Below are 17,099 nucleotides of genomic sequence, written 5' to 3'. Positions count from 1 at the left end.
GTACATTTACTGAAGCAAGCATTATAGTATTGCCCAAACCTGGCAAGGATCATCGTCAAGTGGCCAACTACCGTCCGTTATCCTTAATCAATGTTGATGCAAAAATATACGCAAAAATCCTTGCATCCCGCCTGCAGTCCTTGCTTCCTAAATTAATTGGTGCTGATCAAAATGGCTTCATGTTGAATAGACTCTCCAGTGACAACTCACGCATGTTTGCGAACGTCATACTTCATGCTAATACACAAATATCTCCACTAATTGCTTTAGCATTAGATGCCGAAAAGGCGTTTGATAGAGTGGAATGGGATTACCTCTTCATGGCTCTTCGGTGGTTTGGCTTTGATGATTCTTCCATTCAAATGATCAAAGTTCTATATTCAGCACCTACAACAAATGTACGCATCAATGGTTACTCATCTGCTCCATTTAAACCAACTAGAGGTACGAGACAAGGGTGCCCTCTGTCACCCCTGCTCTTCAACCTGGCATTGGAGCCCTTCTTACATTCCATCAGAACTAATGATCGTATTTGTGGGGTACGCTGTGGAGAAGCTGAAATAAAGTTCTCAGCATATGCTGATGATGTTCTCCTGTATTTATCACCTGAGTCCATCCCTGCTCTACTCTCTCTTATCGATGATTTCTCCGTGATTTCTGGCTACAAACTAAACAACAGTAAAACGGAACTTATGCCCTTAAACTCTCATGTTCATAAGCATTTACTTACTCAATATGGTTTCCGATGGTCTGACTCATCATTGACTTATCTGGGCATCCCGTTTGGCAAGTCTCTAGATTCCACCATTGAAAATTGCACATCTCAGCTATTGCAGTCTATCAAGTCTCAAATTCTTAAATGGAATCCACTGAATCTTTCTTGGTGGGGTCGATTAGCATCGATCAAAATGGTGTTGACGCCTAAAATTTTATATACTCTGTGCATGCTGCCTACACTTTTACCCTTGTCAGTTTATAAACAACTGGAATCATTACTTACCAAGTTTTTGTGGAACAATAACATACCCAGAATTGCTCTACACAAATTAAAACAGGGAAGAAATAGTGGGGGTGTGAACTTCCCTGATCTTCTGGATTATCATTACGCCTTTTTGTCTCGTCAAGGTGTTCGCTGGCTACTATCTGAAGACTTCACAACTGATACCAATCGCTGGCTTGATTTTGAACGAGCAAGATACTCTCCTTGCAGACTACAACTACTCCCCTTCATGCTGCCACCTGCATCTCCTATCATTCGTGACCACATTCTATTATCAATGATCCAGGTTTTTAAAAGGTTGGAATCCTCGCTTGATATTAAATGGTTGGACACAACATCTGCTCCCCTCTGGCGCAACAGCTCAATCCGTATTGATAACAATATTGTGGATTGGAAATTATGGCAGTCTGCGGGGGTATATCACATAAACCAGTTATGGGATGAAGAACAGTGGATCTCTTTTGACCAATTACATGCTAATTATGGTTTGAATGATACTCAGCAGTACCACTGGTTACAGCTTAAGCACGCTATTGCGTCACACCTTAAACACCATACACTTCTCAATACTGTTCCACCACTGCTTCCGCTCTGTGCGTCCTTTCATAGTCCCAAAAAAGAAGCATCTAAATAGTATAAACACGCAAGACTTCAGAAATATCAACATCCACTTGATACGGAACATAAATGGGCATTAGATCTTCAACTGTCATTGGATGAAAATCAATGGGAACATTTGTGGTCACGTACCCATTCTATTAGTAAATCTGCATCCTTTCTCCAAACATCCTTATTTCTCAATCATAGGGCTTATTGGACTCCTAGTCGCCTGGCTCGATTCAAAGCAGGAGAATCGGATAAATGTTGGTCCTGCAACTTCTCTCAGGGTACACTTAAGCATATGCTATTCGACTGTCCGTTGTTACAACAGTTCTGGATAAGGGTTATAAATGACATTAATCAGCTACTTCAAACGTCCCTTCCTTGTTCATATAATTCTGTTATCCTAGGAAGTGTCAAATCATCTGACTTTTTGCACGAAGACGAGGACTGTCTTATTCATCTTCTCCTCTTGATTGCGGTCAAGATCATCCTTTCTAATTGGAAAGATCTGGAACGAGTGAGCTATGATAACTGGTGGAACACCATTTGCCTGACAGTTAAATACGAAAAAATAGCTGCTGAAAGATTAGGCTTGATGCATAAATTTAACAGGCTTTGGGGTCCATTATTACAATATGCTGATTCTCCATTTAAATCTCTAGCATAGTTCTTATCATTCAAGATGAAATTACATTAATATGCTCTTTGACTATACCTGATGTTATTATCGATAATCATATTTCCTCTTTGCAGCATTATCTCAATGTTATTGATGCATTATTAGGGTACGTGCTTCTCCTTAGATTGTGTACAGTCATTACATCACTGTTTAAGTATAAGATATACTGATCTGTTCATTTCTCCCTTTTTCTTTTCCCTCTTCCTGGAAATTCTAATCCTTTATATTATTGATCCCCTGGTTTGGGGCATTGCTTTCTGATATGATATGTATCAATATGCGTATGGATGCAATGTTTTGATGTTTTACATCTGTATTATTTTATGTTATGAAATACAATCTTAATAAAAACTTATTGAACTTAAAAAAAAAAAAAAAACTGGAGAGATCGCAGAGGACTGGAAAATAGCAAATGTCACGCCCATCTTCAAGAAGGGTTCAAGGGGTGACCCGGGAAACTACAGGCCGGTGAGCTTGACCTCGGTCCCGAGAAAGATGATGGAAGCACTGATTAAGGACAGCATTTGTGAACACATAGAAAACAATGGACAGCTAAAGTCGAGTCAGCACGGCTTCTGCAAGGGTAGGTCATGCCTCACCAACCTATTGTACTTCTTTGAGGGGGTAAACAGGCTGCCTCGACGACCTCGAGTCCTTCTCGAGGCAAGGCATTGGCGGATCAGCTATCTTTATTCCTCCTTTCTTCGTCAGATGGCTATTGACTTGGACCTTCAATTAGATGCTGGTTCTAAATACTCTAAGGAGTATCTCGAAGTCATGCATCTTCCTCAGCCTCCGGCAGAGTCACTTAAGCTTCCTCTTCACAAACTTTTGTCTCAGACTTTTACCAGATGCCTGGAGACACCTAATGCAATTCCAGCTGTTCCAGGCAAATTGGACTCCAGATATAAAACTCTTCATTGCAAAGGTTTTGAGAATTCACAGTTATCTCACCAATTCCTACTTGTGGAGTCATCATTGAAAAGGTCTCATCCTTCCAAGCTTTATGCTACCGTTCCTCCTGGAAGGGAAAACTATGGACAAATTTGGACATCGCATCTATCAAAATGCCATGATGTCCTTTAAAGTCCTTAATTACAATTTCCATTTTATCACTTATTTTGAGTTCCTCATTGCTCTTTTGCCTAAATTTCTTAATTATTTAGATACTCAAAAGCACTTTGAATTTCAAGACGTCTTAGCTTCTCTATCACAACTCAGATTACATCTACTTCAGTCTTCTTACGATGCCTTTGAGTTGTCTGCCAGGGTGGCAGCTTGTTCTGTAGCAATGTCCTAACTGTTTCAATCTGTCAGTATATGGGAGATTTTCCATACCCTTTATCAGTTTAGTTGCTCTTCTTTGGACTCCCTCAAGTACTGCCATGTCCTTCTTGAGGTACAGCGACCAATACTGGACACAGTACTCCAGATGCGGGTGCACCATTGCACGATACAGTGGCAGGATGACTTCCTTCGTCCTGGTCGTGATACCCTTCTTAATGATACCCAACATTTTGTTTGCTTTCCTTGAGGCTGTGGTGCACTGTGCCGACGCCTTCAATGTTGTGTCTACCATCACTCCCAGGTCTCTTTCAAGGTTACTTACCCCTAGCAGTGAGCCCCCCATTTTGTAGGTGAACATCGGGTTCTTTTTCCCTACATGCATGACCTTGCATTTCCCTATGTTAAAGCTCATTTGCCACTTTTTGGCCCACTCTTCCAGTGTCGTTAGGTCCCTTTGGAGATCTTCGCAGTCTTCCGTGGTTTTAACCCTGCTGTAGAGTTTGGTGTCATCCGCAAATTTAATAACCTCACATTTTGTTCCCGCCTCCAGGTCGTTAATAAATATATTGAACAGGAGTGGTCCCAGCACCAACCCCTGCGGAACTCCGCTCGTGACCCATTGCCAGTCAGAGTAATGGCCCTTTACTCCAACCCTCTGTTTCCTGATGATGAGGCTTCAGCAGGAAAAAAGGCATCAAAAGAATAGGGAGACTTTGACGAAGCAATCGAAACTGCTGAGTCCTCGAGGTGTGGAAGTGGAGACCTCGATCGAGGAGTCAGTGGTCTAGTAGAACTGGAAGATGTAAATCGAGGCTTAGTTGAAGAAGGACGCTCTTTGGAAGAAGAGCTATGCCTGGAGGTATGCCTCGATGAAGGCCTCGAACGTCGGTGAGAACGGTGCTTGGAAGCAGATCTCGAGGTTCAAGGATACTTCGCCCCATAGATGGAAGCAGTCGATGGCACCAAAGAATGGATGGGGTTGGAAGCTGTGGATCGAAGCTCCAGAGGCTTAATGGAGGAACCTCGATGCGCTCCCAAAGACTCAGCTACTTGTATGGAGTATGAAGAATCCTGTTGAGGCACTTACAAAGAATCTGCTCCTTGCTTTACATAGAAACATAGAACATGACGGAAGAAAAGGGCCACGGCCCATCTAGTCTGCCCACACTAATGGCCCACCCCCTAACTACCTCCATGAAGAGATCCCACATGCCAATCCCATCTTTTCTTAAAATCTGGCACGCTGCTTGCCTCAATTACCTGTTGTGGAAGATTATTCCAGCGATCAACCACCCTTTTGGTGAAGAAATATTTTCTGGTGTCGCCATGAAATTTCCCACCCCTGATTTTCAACGGATGCCCTCTTGTTGCCGTGGGTCCTTTAAGGAAAAAGAGATCCTCTTCCACCTTGATACGGCCTGTGACATATTTGAACGTCTCGATCATGTCTCCCCTCTCTCTGCATTCCTCGAGTGAGTACAGCTGCAACTTACCCAGTCATTCCTCATACGGGAGATCCTTGAGTCCTGAGACCATCCTGGTGGCCATTCGCTGAACCGACTCAACTCTCCACACATCTTTTTGATAATGCGGCCTCCAGAATTGTACACAGTATTCCAGATGCCAGACCAGACACTCACAGAGACTCTGCTCCCTGCATAGAGTGTGTAGTCTCAGTCTGAGGCATAAGAAGAGGCTCAACCTCACTGGAGTCTGCAGAATGCCCAGGCTGGATTAGAGTAGCTAGCTTCGATTCCATATTAGTAAGGAATTGAATGAATTGCTGCTCTAACATGGTCTGGAAAGAAGCCAGCAAGGATGGATCCGCGTCTGAAACCAGACCACCTGCTTTGGCTGGAGGTTCCACAGAGGCAGTGGAAATGTGCTTCGACTTGGAAGTCTTAGGCACCTTAAGCACCACCGCTGGAACTTTCTGCTGAGCTATCTGATCTGAGGATACAGGGGAAGATACAGCAGACTTCATCGAGGAAAGAGCCGCTGCAAACGATGGTCTGATGAGGCTCGAGGTCGAAGCAGTGGAGGCAGGAGGAGCTTCGATTGAAGGTGAGACCGAGGTCGGCTTCGGAGTCAAGGTCAAATCCATCCCGAAGAGCTTCTCCACTGAAAGCAGATGACGTTTAAGGGCTCGAGGTTGATGAATAGCACAGCGCTCGCACGACTTCAGGTGATGGTCTGGCCCAAGGCACTTACTATGTGGGTCCGTGAGAGAAATTGCACGCTGAAACTGGCTACACTTCTTGAAGCCTGTTGTTGGCCGGGACATAGGAGGAAAAACAGCCACTGCAAGGTCGAAGCCCCTGGGCTGCGGCCAAGCGGCCTGCCCCAGCAGCCGAACGGAAGAAATAAAAAAAATATATATATATTTTTTAAAACAAGAAATAAAAGAAATAAACTAAATACAGCGATTTGTGAAGAAAAAACAACACAAACCGCGGTGAGAGAAGGCACGAAGTAAATAAGTTGAACGCAGAGAGTCAAAGACGGACTTCTCGGCTCCACGGACAACTGAAAACTGAGGAGACGTGCCCTGTGCTGGGTGGGAAGGCACTTGCAAATGACTCGAAACTTCTAGTTTCTACAAGCAAGTCTGCTTGCGAGGCTTCCGAATCGGGGCTCCATCAGTGACGTCACCCATATGTGAGAATAGGCTGCCTGCTTGTCCTGGGATAATCTATTTTGCTATTTGGGATCTAGCTAGGTACTTGAGACCTGGGTTGGCAACTGTTGGAAACAGGATACTGGGCTTGATGGACCTTCGGTCTGCCCCAGTATGGCAATTCTTATGTTCCTATACCAAACACTAAAATCAATAGCAACCTGGATGAAAGATCACAAACTGAAATTGAACCCAGATAAAACGAAATTCATCCTCCTAGAAAACAACAAAATACCAACCATAACCAACATTGAAATCAACACAATTAACTACCCCATACAAACCACCCTAAAACTGCTAGGAATAACTATCGACAGATGCTGCACCATGCAACCGCAAATCAATAAAACAATACAAAAGTCATTCTTAGTCATGAGAAACTTAAGACAAGTTCGGAAATTCTTCGAGAAAACTCAATTCCAGCTCATAGTTCAGTCCTTAATACTAGGCCTACTTGACTACTGTAATATCCTCTACCTCCCATGCCCTACAACCATAACAAAACAACTACAAATTATCCAAAATTTCCCCAAATTATCCAAAATGACCCCAAAACACAGCACTAAGACTCATCTCATTAAAGAAACATGATCACATTAAAGAAGCATATCTCCAATCGCACTGGCTTCCGATCCCAGCAAGAATACAATTTAAATTCTACTGCCTACTATTTAAGACTTTATACGGAGACAGTCCAAACTACCTGAATAACCGACTCATCCACAACACGCAACCAGACATAGGAAAACTCACACCCCATTCTCATACCCCCCAATTAAGGAGGTCAAACGGAAAAAACTATATGATGGCCTCCTGGCCACTCAAGCAGCCAAACTAGACAACCAAATTGCCAATCTACTGACGGCATCCCTCGACTACAAGACTTTTAGAAAAGAAATAAAGACCAAACTCTGAAAAAAGAAATAATACCGCAAGTCTCAAACTCCACCTCTCACTAAAGCCAACTACTCCAAACAAATAACCTTACCCATTTCTTACTCTTTTTGAAAATGACCAATTTTTTTTTTTTTTTTGTAAGTTCTTGGATAATTCTTTTGTAATCCGCCTTGAACTGCAAGGTAATGGCGGAATAGAAATCCCTAATGTAATGTAATGTATTCTTAAACTTATTATAATCTAAGCTAATACACAACTTATTAATCAAAATATACCAAAAGGTTTCAAGGCAATTTACATTCAAACAGGCTGTAAAATCTATGGGAAAATACAAAAGCAATCAATAATTAAAATATCATCATAGCATTAATATTACAAATCATATAAAAGTTTTCAAATTTTTACAAAACCTTAAATAATTGATATCACTCCTAATGTAAACAGGTAGATTATTCCAAATTGTAATGACAGCGTAAGCAAAAGGGAAATTGAGCTGTTGTTTATACCATACTCCTCTAATATATGAAAAATATAGTACCGGCAATAAAAAGTAACATAGAAACTGACGGCAGAAAAGGGCCACGGCCCATCCAGTCTGCCCACAACAATGACCCACCCCTGCCTTCCTCTATGAAAAGATCCCACGTACCAATCCCATTTTTTCTTAAAATATGGCACGCTGCTGGCCTCAATTACCTGCAGTGGAAGATCATTCCAGCAATCAATCACTCTTTCAGTGAAGAAATATTTTCTGGTGTCACCATGAAATTTCCCACCCTTGAGTTTCAGCGGATGCCCTCTCGTTGACATGGGCCCCCTGAGAAAAAAGATATCTTCTTCCACCTCAATACGGCCCGTGACATATTTGAACATCTCAATCATGTCTCCCCTCTCTCTGCGTTCCTCGAGTGAGTAGAGCTGCAACTTGTCCAGCCGTTCCTCATACGGGAGATCCTTGAGTCCTGAGACCATCCGGGTGGCCATTCGCTGGACCGACTCAACTCTCAGCACATCTTTGCGGTAATGTGGCCTCCAAAATTGTACACAGTATTCCAGATGGGGTCTCACCATGGATCTGTACAATGGCATTATGACCTCGGGCTTACAGTTGACGAAACCTCTGCGGATACAACCTATGATTTGTCTAGCCTTGGATGAAGCTTTCTCCACTTGATTGGCAGTCTTCATGTCTTCACTAATGATTACCCCCAAGTCACGTTCTGCTACAGTCCTTGCTAGGGTCTCTCCATTTAGGGAGTAAGTCTGGCATGGATTTTTGCTGCCAAGGTGCATGACCTTGCATTTTTTGGCATTGAAACTTAGTTGCCAAATCCTGGACCATTGTTCCAGTAGGAGTAGGTCGTGCGTCATACTGTCGGGCATTGAGCTTATGTTAGGCACTGTGCTTTGGTCTGTTGTTCTCTTGCCTACTACATTGCATAGTTTGGCGTCATCGGCAAATAACGTAATTTTGCCTCGAAGCCCCTTAGCCAAGTCTCTTATAAAGATGTTGAATAGGATCGGGCCCAGTACTGAGCCCTGCAGCACTCCGCTGATCACCTCCGCTACTTCGGAGGGGGTGCCGTTTACCACCACCTTCTGAATTCTGCCTCTGAGCCAGTCCTTATCCCATGTAGTTAACGTGTCACCTAATCCCATTGAACTCATCTTGCTCAGCAACCTGCGGTGTGGGACGCTATCAGATGCTTTACTGAAGTCCAGGTACACGATGTCTAGGGACTCCCCTATATCCAGCTTTCTTGTAACCCAGTCAAAGAAGCCAGATTGGACTGGCAGGACCTTCCCTTTGTAAATCCGTGTTGATGGGGATCTCATAGATTCTCCTCGTTCAGGATCATATCCAATTGGTGCTTGATTAGAGTCTCCATAAGTTTGCTCACTATCGATGCGAGACTCACCGGTCTGTAGTTTGCAGCCTCCGTCCTGCATCCATTTTTGTGGAGTGGAATGATGTTAGCTGTTTTCCAGTCCAACGGGACTCTTCCTGTACTTAGGGAAAGATTGAAGAGCGCGGATAATGGTTCTGCCAAGACGTCACTTAACACCCTGAGCACCCTGGGGTGCAGTTTGTTTGGTCCCATAGCCTTGTTAACCTTGAGATTTGATAGCTCGTAATAGACGCTGCTGGGCGTAAATTCGAAGTTTTGAAACGGGTCTTCCAAGCTTTCCCTTATCTGCAACTGAGGGCCGGATCCCGGCGCCTTGCAAGTGAAGACTGAGCAAAAGTATTCATTTAAAAGTTTGGCTTTTTCAGAGTCCGATTCTACATAGTTCCCATCGGGTTTCCTAAGGCGTACTATCCCATCTGTGTTTCTGTTTCTGTCACTAATATACCGGAAGAAGGATTTATCGCCCTTCTTGATGTTCTTCGCTAGATTCTCCCCCATTCGGAATTTGGCCTCTCTGACTGCTGTTTTGACCGCTTTTGACTTGGCCAGATAGTCTTCCCTAGATTCCTGCCTCCCTAATTGTTTGTAGGAGATGAACGCTCTTTTCTTCTTTTTTATGAGGTCTGAGATCTCCGCAGAGAACCATTGTGGTTTATTGTTTGTTCGTTGTTTACTTACTGATTTTATATAGCGGTTGGTTGCTTCGTGCATGATTGCTTTCAGAGTTTAATTTCCTCTACCTCATCTGTTTCTGCCTGGTTCTGCAGTGCTTGACGGATGAAATCTCCCATGCTTTCGAAGTTTGTGTCCCTGAAGTTGAGGACCTTGGTCAATGTGTTTGATTTAGTGAAACCTTTCCTGAGGTTGAACCATACCATGTTGTGGTCACTGGAGGCCAACGTGTCGCCTACCGAGACCCCTGTGACGCTTTCTCCAAATGGTAAGTATCAGGTCCAGTATCGGCTGATCCCTGGTTGGCTCTAATACCATTTGCCTGAGTCTTGCTCCCTTCATAGAGGTTAACAGCCTTCTGCTGCTGCTCGTCGCAATCTGGTGGAAAAATAATGCAAATGAGCCAAAGAAGCAAAATCAGATTATCTGAAGAGTCAGTCTGTAACATATGATGAACTATGCAAGCTGAATTAAACTTAATTTGCCTCTCAACCAATAACCAATGGAGACTCTTATATGCTAATGTAACACTTTCATATCTTTTTAGACCAAAAATTAATCTAACCGCAGTATTCTGGAGCAACTGCAATTTTTTTGTTCAATTTTGATGTTAAGTTCAAATATAAAGAATTATAATAAAGTTGAGATAACATTAACATCTGAAACAACAGTGCAAAATGATGTTCAAAAAAGCACAACTTCACTAGCCTAAGTTTCCTCTAAGAGGGCAAATACAGAAGAAACTGGGAATCAGTCTGCAGAATTAAGACAATGAGGGATTTCTTGGAAGAAGTAATTACCGGTAGTTCATAGTGATTTTATATATCCACTGTTGTAATATTGTTATTTGACTATGTATGTTGCATTATTATCCAACAATAGCCATACTAGGTCAGATCAATGGACCATCTAGCCCAGTATCCTGTTTCTACAGTGGCTAATGCAGGTCATAAGTACCTGGCAAAACCCAAACAGTATCAACCTTCCAAGCAGTGGTTTCCCCCACATCTATCTCAACAGTAGATTATGAACTTTTCCTCCAGGAACTTGTTTATACTGTTTTTAAACCCAGCTATGCTAACCACTGTTACCACATCCTCTGGCAATGAGTTCCAGAGCTTAACTATTGAGTGAAAAATATTTCCTCCTATTTGTTTTAAAGGCATTTTCGCATAATTTCATTGAGTGTCCCCTGTTGTCTTTTTGCTCTTTGATAGATAAATAAGGTTAAAGAATTGAAGAGAGGTTTTGCAGAAACTGGGTACAAGGGAGGTCTGGATAAGGACATGGAAGTAGTAGCAAGAGAGGGTCGGGGAATGTCTTTTAACACATTTGATGAATTGAGAGGACGGAAAGCTACAAGTAGTTGGTTTGACCCGTGCCCTTCATAGTTAGTGAAATAGCCGGTAGCAACAATGTTGGTTTATAGGATTGTAGATGCATCACTTTAAAAAGACTGCTTAAAACAACACAAAGCACTCAGTGATTACCCCAGTGTTGTAGGAAGAGTCATTAAACTGAGTTTGGGATTGAGGTAGTAGCCTATATCTAATATACCTTTTTGATTAAACTAACAGACAAAGTTGGTCAACCAATCTGTAGACCTTTGTGAGGAAAAGGGGGTTTGACCAATATCAAGCAGAGTTTAGGTCAGGACATTATCAGGTTGAAAAGGTGACGGCAAAAACTAGAAGAATGCTAGGCTTCAAAAAGATATAAAAAGGATGGAGAGGGTCCAGAGGAAGGCTCTAAAATGGTGCGGGATCTTCGTCATAAAGTATATGGGGACAGACTTAAAGATCTCCTTTGGTCCCTGTTTCATTTAATTCACAAGAAATCTTTCATTCTAGGAGCTCTCAGAAATATAAACTTGGCTTTCCCACTGTTAAAGGAATAAAAACTATGGGCAACTTTCGTCGATCATTTTTTTTTTTATTCGTAAAAGTTTGGAATGACCTTCCTTCTATAATTAGAGTTCTCTCTCATCTACCCACTTTTCGTAAAGCATTGAAGACATATTTATTTCAGAAATTTACTAATTATTTTTCTTTTCAAATAATCAACCATAAAAGATAAAATTTTGGCCTAAAAGATATAGTTTTTGCTCTAATCTCTTGTATAATTTATTAATATTTTGTTAACCGAGTCGAGCCCTCCTGTTGGGATGAATCGGTATATAAAATCAAAGATTAGATTAGATCTCAATATGTATAGGTTGGAGGAAAGGTGAGAAACGGGAGATATGATAGAGACATTTAAATACCTACGTGGCGTAAATGCGCATGAGTTGAGCCTCTTTAATTTGAAAAGAAGATCTGGAATGAGAGGGCATAGGATGAAATTAAGAGGTGATAGGCTCAGGAATAATCTAAGGAAATACTTTTTTACAGAAAGGGTGGTAAATGTGTGGAACAGTCTCCCGGAAGAGGTAGTGGCGACAGAGACTGTGTCTGAATTGAAGAAAGCCTGGGATAGGCATGTGGGATCTCTTAGAGAGAAGAAGAGATAATGGTTACTGCAGATGGGCCATTTAGCCTTTATCTGCCATCATGTTTCTATGTTGAAATAATGGGATATCTAGATAAAAGAAATACATGTACTTAGTTTTATTAGATATGTCTAGTGTTTTGGATTTGGTATATCAGGAACATCTGCTGAAGTGGTGTGAGAAGATAGTATGGACAAAGTAGATTACTTCTTTCTTAGCAGGGAGATGTTGTTTTTTTTTAAAAATAGGAAAACTGTGTCTTCCATGCCTTCTGGAGTATAGGGTACCTCAAGGTTCTGCATTATCCCTGTTATTAGCATCTTTTCATGCCTATTGAGAATGACCTTTTACTTTTATGCAAATGATGGGCAAGCACTGCTTCTAGGAGGAAGGGATATAGGTGCTAGAGAGAGAGAAATCAAGATAAATCTAGGAATTATTGTATAGTGGATTAGTATTGCATTAAAACAAAAATTGATCACAAGGCCTAGTAAATCCCCCTTCCCACCCCACTCCTACAATGGGAGATTGAGGAAGAACAAGTGAAGAAATCTGAGGTGAGGGATCTAAGGATGCTTTTTGATGGTTCTTTTCATCTTTGTTCTCAGGTATCTGAAGTGGTATATAATACATTCCTGAAGTTCAGCAGATGTTTAGGGTAGTAATTCAGACATTCACCCTACCCTCATTGAATTATTCTAATTGTTTAGATCAGGAACTACTGGACAATTCTTGCAAGTGGTAAAAAACATGCAGCAAAGGTAATAATTGTCTGTATAGATACAGCGCCAAACTTGTTAAAAAATAGGACCTGCATGGCTATCAATTTGGGCTACCATTAAGATGTATTTTATTTTAACACTATTTTATTAACATGCTATTTTAGTACAGGTCCCATTGCAAGAAATGAGACCAGGTTACTAATAACTGGATTGAATGATAAAGTAACATGTCTTAATGGTAACGCACTTTGATACCTCCTTCCCTCTACTTACTAATAACTGAGGATGATGGTACAATAACATCTTAATTTAGCCCATATTGATAACTTTCTCGCCCTTTTAAGGTCTTCATAACGCCATTACTGAAGCTCATGTATTGTAACACCTTTTCTGAATGGACTCCCCAGTCATTAGCAGCAATATAGAAGCTTCTAGTAAACAATATGATGCTTTTCCACAAATTGATTGGAGATAGCCCTTGGTATCTAGCAAATAGAGTGCAATGGCATTACTTGGTGAGAGCTCTGAGGTTAAACCAAGGCTCCAACATTAAGAGTGATGCAACAAAGTGTTGTGCTATTTATTTTATAAATTTTTTACCCGCCTAACACTTAGGTGGTTTATAATTTAAAAAAACCCCCATATATAATTGATTTTCAACAAACAGCTTATAAACATAGTACATGCATAGGGCATACTTTATGAGATGCCTTGAATTATGACTTACCATGCCTCCAAAATTAAGCTAGAGAGGAACTATTTGAGCTTTTGTAGCATTTTGATGGGGAATAAAGGGATTTTCCTTATGCAAAGTATAAAGCTACGCTAACTGGAGAAGATTAGAGTTTAATAAAGGTCTACATTTGTGTTTTAATTTACTGTGGAGTTTGTCTTGTTTACTAGTGGTGCAGTATAGAAGAAATAATCCCCTCTTTTACTAAACTGCAATAGCAGTTTCTAGTGCGGGGAGCTGCGCTAAATGGCCCGCGCTGCTCCCAACACTCATTGAGTTTCTATGAGCATCAGGCCATTCAGCGCGGCACCCCGCGCAAGAAACTACTATCACAGTTTCGTAAAAGAGGGAGGTAAATGTTTGTAACTCACAAAGAACTGTTTACGATAGGTGAGATAATAAAAAAAATAAAAACTACCATGTATCATTGTAGCCTTACCTTTCGTCCATTTCTAACCCACTTATAAATGTTATCCTTAGACTGTTTTTCTTTCATCCAATGCCATATGAACAGCTTTTCTGAAATCTTTTTTTTTTTTTTTAATATTTATAACCTGAAAAACTGTTCAGGAAACCATCCTTAGCAGTGAACAAGCAAATGTTCACGGGCATCAATGTAGACAAGACAAGTTTCAAATGGCATCTGAACTGAAGGTAGACTCCGTCAGCCCCCACATCTTCTAGTAATGAATTGCACAAGCATGATCTAGTGACAGAAAAAGCAGTGGCACAAGATACTATGAATTTAGCCATCTTAAGAAAAGGAACCCTAGGCAAGACTTGATTATTTCTGACTTGACAGTAGAAACTGGTAAAGATAGCAAAGACTGCTCTCCTTCTAGGCCTTGCAAAGATCTTGAATTTGACTGTTTACTACTGGCAGCCAGTGAAGTACAGGACAAGAATAATGTGGTCCTAAACGTCACTACCAAATACCATTCAAACCACAACATTCTGTGCAACCTGAAACACATGAAAATGACATTCTCGAACTCTCTAATGCCACTACAACAGTCTAAACTACATAGCACTAGACTGTAATATGGATGGAGACCAAAAATAGCTGAATCTTATCACCAAGGTCTGTAGAAAACCCTCCCAGTATAATTTTAATTTGATATTTCAAAAGATGTTTTTCCAGAGGTAGATGAGCGTTTCATAATTCATATTAGCTCCGTCTTACGTATGATTAATGCTATCCAATTGCACACATCCAACAAACTCTGGCTCTTGACTCCTTGTTGAATCTTTCTAATTATTTCATTCTCAACATCATCTTTTTAGGATAGTTTATTTCCTTGGAACTGGTCTATAGATGTCTGCATATGTTTCAGATCCCCTAGATTCAAGTTTATTTAAAATTTCTTATACTGCTCAATCAGACTTTTGAGCGGTGTACAATAAAAATACAGCTTTTGTCATATAAAATAGGGGTAAACATTTGAGAAATAAAATCTATATAATAAGTTTAAAAAAAGACAAATAGAAACAAGCGAGAAAAAGGGAAGAACTACAATATTTTTTTTAAAAAAGAGAACAATTAAGGGAAGAAAATTGCCATCTGCAGTCAGCATGTATTTAGCCCTTACAAGGGCAATTAGGTATCGAATGTGTCTTGAAACAGAAATGTTTTTAACTTTGTTTTAAAGTGAAGCAAAGATATTTCTTCACGGATGTAGTTAAGAATAGAAATCCAGAGCGATGGTGCAGTTACTGCAAAGTTATTTGATCTTAGTGTATTAATTTGCTTTACAGAAGGTTTTGTGTCATGGAACGGAGTGTTTTAGATGGACAGTGGGGAATTAGTAAACTATTGATAAAATCTGGTTGGTTACTTTGGCGTGTCTTAAATGTAAGTAATATAATTTTGTAACTGATCCTGTGCTTTACGCAGGAGGGGAGGAAACGTGGTCGTATTTTTTGGTGTTAAATATAATTTTTATTGTGGTGTTTTGTACAATTTGGAGGCGTCTTAGTTCTTTTTTTTGTTATGCCTTTATAAAGGGCATTGCAATAATCAATACATGATATCACTAAATGGGAAAATGAGCCAGCCTGATTGTGCTTGAGGGACAGCTGTCCTCTGACCATAAGACATACAGTCATCAAATGCTCTGTATATTGCACTAGGTGGCAGGATTCAACCATGGAGACAGTGCTTTCATGGGAGGTTTCGGGAAGAAAAACTGCTATGAGTCTGAAGAAATATGACTTTCGTTTGCTATATAGAGGGAGTTCTGTAATAACTGACTTACGATTAGTATAACTGCATTGATTCCGCTTTTGCACTTTCTCATTCTAAACAATTCATCCTGATTACATAAATTCACCAGGTTTACTGTTTTAAGAGACAACCAGGCCAAACAGCCAGAAAACATGTTTCTTCTCTGTAGTCTAAATGATCCATAAACTAGCCTTCAAAGAACCACAGACAGCAGACTTCCCCAACCCACTGAAGTTTAAACATATGTATAAAAGATAATGTATAGTCTTGCTCTCAGGAAAGGTTTTGAACTTTAAATGTTTGTAACACATGCACACACAAATATGCATTTAATTTTCTCTCAGTCAAGGTGTGCTAAATGGCGAGCCATCCATACCCGGTGCCTGCTCCAGGTATTGCCGCAATGCTGCTTGAATGGAAGTAATGAGATGTTTGCCTTGCTAAACCCACTTGAACAATACCCTGAAACCCATCAGCAAAGAGTCTGCAAAGCCTGATAAGCCAGCACTGCGATATGTTCTTGCACACACAGAAACATTCTTAATTTATGGCATACATAGTCTTACTTGGATCAGCACTGAAACAATAGTTCTGACGGAAAAAACTCAGCTTCTGCCCTGCACTATTTCAGCAAAGAAATCTTCCTTAAGACCATTTTCCTCATTACCTTACCTTGGAAACTTGCAAAGGCTGCTTGTGCTCCTTCCCACCTTGCAGCCTAAATCCCCAAGGTGCCCCTCCATTCATTGTGATGCAAATATAATCCCCGGTTCCCATTTTCTGTAGCAGTTAATTTGGCTTTTGCTGGGGGCACAGTAAAGTTTTTCCCAGCTGTTTTGTGCTACTTAGCACCTCTCAGCTACAGCAGCTCTCTGTCCTCTGGTCCGTCAGGGAAATGAGAAAGCTCCCACAGACAAGGCTACAGCCCACTGCTACGTCACACTCAGCCTGCCTCCAGAGAGAGAACAGTGCACAAAGTGACAGAAGAGTAAACAGAAGAAACTGACAGCAACATCAAAAGAGTGAAGCAGAGCCAGGCACACAGACAGTGCTGTGGTCTGCTTTTTATTTGTAGCCCATCTTTCCAAGAGATGCTCAAGATTGTTTACCTATCAAATGAGGATCCCAAATCTCTGATTAGCCAATGAGATATCAATGCAAAAAGCAAAGTTGAGCTGGCTGTGGAGCCTTCCAGCTTTTCTTTCAT

At 41.0% G+C, this 17,099-nt stretch overlaps 1 protein-coding gene across 2 annotated transcripts in view; it reads right to left on the bottom strand.

Annotated features, from left to right (window-relative positions):
• SYNPO2 (synaptopodin 2) overlaps positions 1–16,761 on the bottom strand; it is a 195,745-nt gene extending 178,984 nt beyond the window's left edge. Inside the window, exon 1 of one of the 2 annotated variants that reach the window (XM_033938008.1) lies at positions 16,565–16,761. In XM_033938008.1, the coding sequence (XP_033793899.1) occupies positions 16,565–16,669 (105 nt within the window). In that variant the 5' untranslated portion in view covers positions 16,670–16,761. The remainder of the gene's footprint in view (positions 1–16,564) is intronic. The other variant, XM_033938025.1, reaches the window with a different exon arrangement.
• Positions 16,762–17,099: the final 338 nt, after the last annotated feature.

The sequence above is a fragment of the Geotrypetes seraphini genome, chromosome 1 (assembly GCF_902459505.1).
Source record: "Geotrypetes seraphini chromosome 1, aGeoSer1.1, whole genome shotgun sequence".
NCBI lineage: Eukaryota > Metazoa > Chordata > Amphibia > Gymnophiona > Dermophiidae > Geotrypetes > Geotrypetes seraphini.
This window is presented reverse-complemented; position numbering and strand designations above follow the sequence as displayed.